The 6,000-nt window shown below is 39.1% G+C and overlaps 1 protein-coding gene across 1 annotated transcript in view; it reads right to left on the bottom strand.

Moving 5' to 3' along the window:
• Positions 1-6,000, bottom strand: part of PTPN12 (protein tyrosine phosphatase, non-receptor type 12) — a 47,588-nt gene that overhangs the window by 20,507 nt on the left and 21,081 nt on the right. Inside the window, exon 11 of the mRNA XM_010580925.1 lies at positions 375-460. Coding sequence (XP_010579227.1) covers positions 375-460 — 86 coding nt within the window. The remainder of the gene's footprint in view (positions 1-374; positions 461-6,000) is intronic.

The raw sequence follows: 6,000 nt of genomic DNA, 5'->3' as shown, positions 1-6,000 counted from the left end.
GACATCGCCTGCTGATGGGAAGTAGAGAATAACATCATCTGTTTTTCTTTGCTTTTGTGCGTGACCTTTGCTTTCACTTTATTAAACTGTCCTTATCTTGGCCCACGAGCCTTTTGTTATATTTTCTCCCCCCTGTCCAGCTGAGGAGGGGGAGTGATAGAGCAGCTTTGGTGGGCACCTGGCATCCAGCCAGGGTCAACCCACCACAAGAGTCAATTACAGGACTTCTATTTGTATTATGTATATTTCTATTTATAAATCGAAAAAAATTGCATCTTAAAAGTCTTTACAGTATCAGTAGTTTTATTCTACTTTTAATTTATGAAGCATGTCAATCTCTCAGCTTAAAATAGTATATTAACATAGTTAACTACCTGCGAGTCCGTGGAGGCTTTGGCGGAGGAGAATCCTGTTTCTCAGCATTTGAAGAACTGACAGCATTCTCTGTATTATTTTCATCCTGATCAAAAGAAAAAGTTTTCATTCATGGCTGTAAAGCTGATACACACAATATTTAAACCGTAAGGTCCAAAGATCCGTAATGATACTTGAAAATGATGTATGACAGTATTACATATTTCTGGCTATCATATAGAGATCACTTTCAAAATTCTACTCTAAATTAATGATATTCTTTTATATCTTGTGTATCCAACTTCAAATTTTTCTGACTAAACATTTTGTTTTGCATGTAATTGCACAACTCACTGGAGAAAATTCTCAAAGTCTAATCTTTCAGGTAAGCAGTGAGCAAGCTCCCTTATGTACTCCAAATTATTCATATTGAAACCATTTATCTTCCAGTCAGTCTAATTATTTTCACTTGTACAATCACTACGCTGAAGATAAGACTAACCTACAGTGCAGTAAGAAAATGAGAATTTCTGCTACTCTAAAGTGACAAGTGGATAAGATTTAATGTATGGTTCTAAGCCACTTTCAAATCATCTCCCATTTGCGTACAATGAAGTTTAACTTACTCAGCAAAGCATGAAGATTTTTATTTCATTTTAGGAGGACCATAAATGTAAAATATATATTTTATATATGTATATAATTATTAATATGTGTCCACACACATTTATATGTATATAGATATAAAATACTGTTAGGGGTTAACTCCAGTAGGCAGCTAAGCACCACAAAGCCACTCACTCACTCATTTCTCCCCTCCACCCCTAGAGAAGGAAGAAGAAAGGCAAGAAAACTTGTGGGTCTAGACAAAATTGTTCAGTAAGCAAAGAAGAAGTGGAATAAAAGAGAAAGAAAACAAAGAAGTGATGCAAACGCAATCACTTACCACCTCCCATAGGTAGACCTACGCCCAGCCAGTTCCTGAGCAAGAGATGGCTAACCTCACTAAACCCCCTCTTTTTCCTCTTTATTGCTGAGCATGATGTTATATGGTGTTATGGCATATCTCTCTGGTTAGTTCATGTCATCTGCCTAGTTGTGTCCCCTCCCAACCTCTTGTGCACCCCCCCAAGTGTATTCACTGGGAGGGCAGACTAAGAGAGGCAGCATTGACACTGCAAACATTGTTCGGGAATAGCTGGAACATTAGAGTGTCATCAGCATTGTTTCGGTCATAAATATAAAACACAGCACCCCAAGATCAGCTATGAAGAATATTAACTCCAATCCAGCCAGACTCAGTAAAAACATGTATAAATGCGTATGTATAAAAACAAAAATAGAATATGCAAGACTCTAAAACTGATATACCATTTCCATACACATGCCACAGCCAAAGATCCAACAAAACCAAGGAGGACCTTAGCATTATCTTGAGTTTAACATGTATTTTATCTAAAAGCTTTTCTTGCAGGAGTTTTCTTTTGAAAAACAATTTTAAATAACCACAAACATCCCGAATCTGTGTAATACATTTCAAAGCAAAATACCAGGTTCATGTAACAGGGTCTACTATCTGCCAGCCTATCTGTTCAGACTGGGTGACAGAGACTGACCTCCTGTCTTACAAAACAAGAGGGAATTCCCTGTTAATTTCTCCTTCAAATGTGATAGTTGCATTTGAATTTGGTAAGCAATTTCAGCTTTGGAAGATAAACCATAACTAAGTTCTCTCAACAGCTAACTACCTTCACTTAAATTTAGATTCATAAGTTACACGTCTTTAATTTCCATTATGAGTCTTAAAACAGCTATGATATCACCGTCTGCTAATGTGATAAGTCTATTATCAAATTCTACTCCTCAGTGTACTAAGTGAAGCTTTTCCTGTGAAGAAAAAAAATTTAATATTTCTTATTGTTCTTCACTAACCTCCCCCATTAACTAGCTGTCCAATACAATATACCAGAAGTACTCCAGCAGAAAAACCCTGTTGTTCCTATATCAATAGCTTGTGTAAGCCCTTTTAGACAAATTGCACAGGGAATTCATTGTCCTGCTGACCACTGGCTGTAACTATCAAGGGGTTTTTTTTGGAGTGAGATTCAATTAGCAGTTAAAAGCCACTTACATTTAGATGACCACAACTGAAGCTCCCACTGCAGTCCAGCAAGGTTGCTTGGTTTTCATAGAATAGTTTGGGTTGAAAAGGACCTTTAAAGGTCATCTAGTCCAACCCCCCTGCAATGAACAGGGACATCTTCAACTACATCAGGTTGCTCAGAGCCCCGTCCAACCTGACCTTGAACATTTTTCCAGGGATGGGGCATCTACCACCTCTCTGGGCAACCTGTTCCAGTGTTTCACCACCCTCATTGTAAAAAATGTCTTCCTTGTATCTAGTCTGAATCTACCCTCTTTTAGTTTAAAACCATTACGCCTTGTCCTATTGTGACAGGCCATGCTAAAAAGTTTGTCCCCATCTTTCTTATAAGCCCCCTTTTAAGTATTGAAAGGCCGCAATAAGGTCTCCCTGGAGCCTTCTCTTCTCCAGGCTGAACAGTCCCAACTCTCTCAGCCTGTCCTCACAGGAGAGGTGTTCCATCCCTCTGATCATTTTTGTGGCCGTCCTCCGGACTTGCTCCAACAGGTCCATGTCCTTCTTATGTTGGGGGGCCACAGAGCTGGACACAGTACTCCCGGTGGGGTCTCACCAGAGTGGAGTAGAGGGGCCAGGCAGTAGATGCAGCCCAGGATACAGTTGGCTTTCTGGGCTGCAACTGCATGTTGCCAGATCATGCCCAGCTTTTCATCCACCAGTAAGTGACCAGCCAGTAAGCCAGGGATGAAGGTAACAGATCAGTTGGCCCCACTGACTACATTTGGAGCTTAGACACATAGGCCACATGCAAAGCCTCCATTCCAGACCAAATTCTGCCCCTTTTTGTATCCAGATCTGAGCCTTTACATTTTGCAACATTAAAGCACTCTTGCTCAACTTGCCAAATAGCCAGGGTTTGGGGTTTTTTTATTTATCTCACAATAAATTTTTTCTTTTAAGTCTCTGTTACTTCTATTAATAATGATTTTTGGCTTTCCTGGGGTAACGTGTAAAAAACTAACAGCCATATCAGGTCAACTGATCATGTTCTACCTTACTGAACTAGGATTATTATCCATTTGTTGGCTCTCAGAGTAAAGTATACCGTGAACTAGGTTTTAATACATTTAACATACTGGGGTTTACATCATTCTAGCTTCTTAATGAACAATATTGGTTGCAAGTCAAACACCTTCAGAGACTTATTGCATCAGCACTACCTTAACAATCACTCTCAGCAAAAAGTGCTGTCATCAAGACACAGTGTCCAAAAAGTCACTGTCCAAAAATGTAGAATGAAAAAAAAACGGCTAATGAGGTATTTTAAAAAAAGTACGAATGCTATGTTTGATTGTAAACTGAATGCAGGACCTCGTGATCTTACCTAGGAACAAAGGTACCCTTTCAAGTCCTTTGTCACTTTTCCATGACTTACTGAAAAACATTAAGGGCTCAAAGAACTTCTAAAATCTAGCTGCAAACTATTGCAGACATGCTAATTTAAAAAAAAAAAAAAAACTCGTATTTTTTTTTTGTAGTCATTGATGGAATAAAACAGTGCCATGGGACATGGACATCCAACCCCTCTATCAGCCTCCTCTCAAATATGCAGAAAAGCAATTTACAGCTTTTTGACATCAGGTAATGGGTGACCATACAAACTGTTTCACCCTTAACATACATGAAAATGAATTTTATTGCCCTCATTCACGCAGAGTACCATTCTGAAGGTTGGTGCCAAAGATATGAGGCTCACAGTACCCAACAGCAGCAACTCAGTTTCCTGCTCAATGGTTGTGTCATGTGCCTCCCCACTTCCCTAAGTTGTGTAAAGCAAACTCTGAATGTCTCCCATATGTAGTCATTACTGTGGATAGTACTAAATGCATTGATATTGTACTAAAAAGCCCCCCCCCTTAATCATAAGTACCAGCAACTAGAGTTAGGAACTAATGCAACTGCATCCTGAGAACAGAGCAGACTGTTCGCCTTGTTTCAGTACCAGAGCACATCCAAGTTTCATAAGGTAGAGAGACGTTAGAAAGAATGACTCCACAGGAAGAGTTCCTCCCTCTTACCACCAACTTCTCCATCCTACAACAGATCAGAGAAGTACTCCAGTTCAGTTCCCCCAGCACAGAAGTTCTGAGGAACAGATTTCTTATTTATGCACTCAGTTTTCTAAAAGGTACTGGCAAGGGAAAGGGTGTGCCTGCTGGCCGTAGTGTAGACTAACTTGTCCAGAAAACAAACCAGCAGCTGCATCCCTGTCCTTCTGTTTGTAAAGCAAAGTGTTTGTGAACAGAATGTTTCCCAAGATACACTTTTCTCCCAGGGGGAAGAAAAAGCCTATTAAAGAAGCTAACATATGTCAAAGTTTTTAAAACTGTATGTATATAGTAAGAAACTGTTTCTAGTTGAGACAGGCAGAAGTAGCCAAAGAGGCACTGCCATTTTTGCTTCTAGTAATAAAACATATGGATATACCTTGCAAAAACATGTATAAACTCAAATGTCTGAGGCACAAACACAACCACAGAGAGTTTACAAAAACAATTCCCTAAAAAAAATTTTCAAAAAGCCCCAAACAACAAAAAGCACACACACAAAATGGTACTTTTAAATTAAAGCCCAGAAGAGAAGTTAGTGATTACCCCAGCTTCATACACTGGGAAGGCTTCAGGCAGATACGTGTTCAAAAGCTTTCACTTCTGCATTAGGTTTTAAAATCAGGATCAGTTCACTCTGTTCTAGTCACATTAAATCAGGAGCAAGAACGTTACATGAATTATTGTCACCAAAGAGATACTTCACTACTTTGCTTAATTAGCTCAATGGACTGATGCTTCTTTGAAAGCTTCATTTACATTTAGACAACTCATTCCCCATTAAGTGAAGGATTTTTACTTCAAAGGCTGAAGATGATAGAAGTTTAAGGCAGTAACCAAATGCACTAATCCATGCAGGAAAGAAGACAGTGCTCATATCAACTCTATGTTGCTGCAGCATTTTTAAGTAATTGTGCTCAATTAATACTGATCTCTTTTTTGTTTTTAACTGAAGAAATACTGCTTGCTGAACTCTCAGAGCAAGTCTGTTACTTGTTCTCAGTTCTGTGTTACAAGATACAGTGAACAACCAGTATTTTGAGCACCCTTGAGTGACACCAACTCACAGATTTCCCCTTCTGTCACGTATCAAAATAAGTGAACTGGCAAACATGCAGAACAACTAACACCGAACAGAACAGAGGAAGCTCAACTGTAAAAAAGTGAATATAGGGTATCTCCCTGGGATGACCGCGTCCACTGAGAAGAGCAGATGGCAGTATTAAGAAAAAGCCTTCCAGCCTTCCTAATCACAGCTTATTGGCATCAGCCAACACTCTATTGCTTTTCTAGACATATGTTGCGTTCTCAGGCAGAATACAGTTTTAAAAAGTATCAGCTTAGAAAAACCAGGACAACATATGTAGTTCACAAGGGTCATCATACTGAATTTTTTTTTTTTAATGGATTAACGAATGTGCAATTCAGTCAATTAAA

Source organism: Haliaeetus leucocephalus, unplaced genomic scaffold, assembly GCF_000737465.1.
Source record: "Haliaeetus leucocephalus isolate CR32 unplaced genomic scaffold, Haliaeetus_leucocephalus-4.0 Scaffold751, whole genome shotgun sequence".
Lineage (NCBI taxonomy): Eukaryota > Metazoa > Chordata > Aves > Accipitriformes > Accipitridae > Haliaeetus > Haliaeetus leucocephalus.
This window is presented reverse-complemented; position numbering and strand designations above follow the sequence as displayed.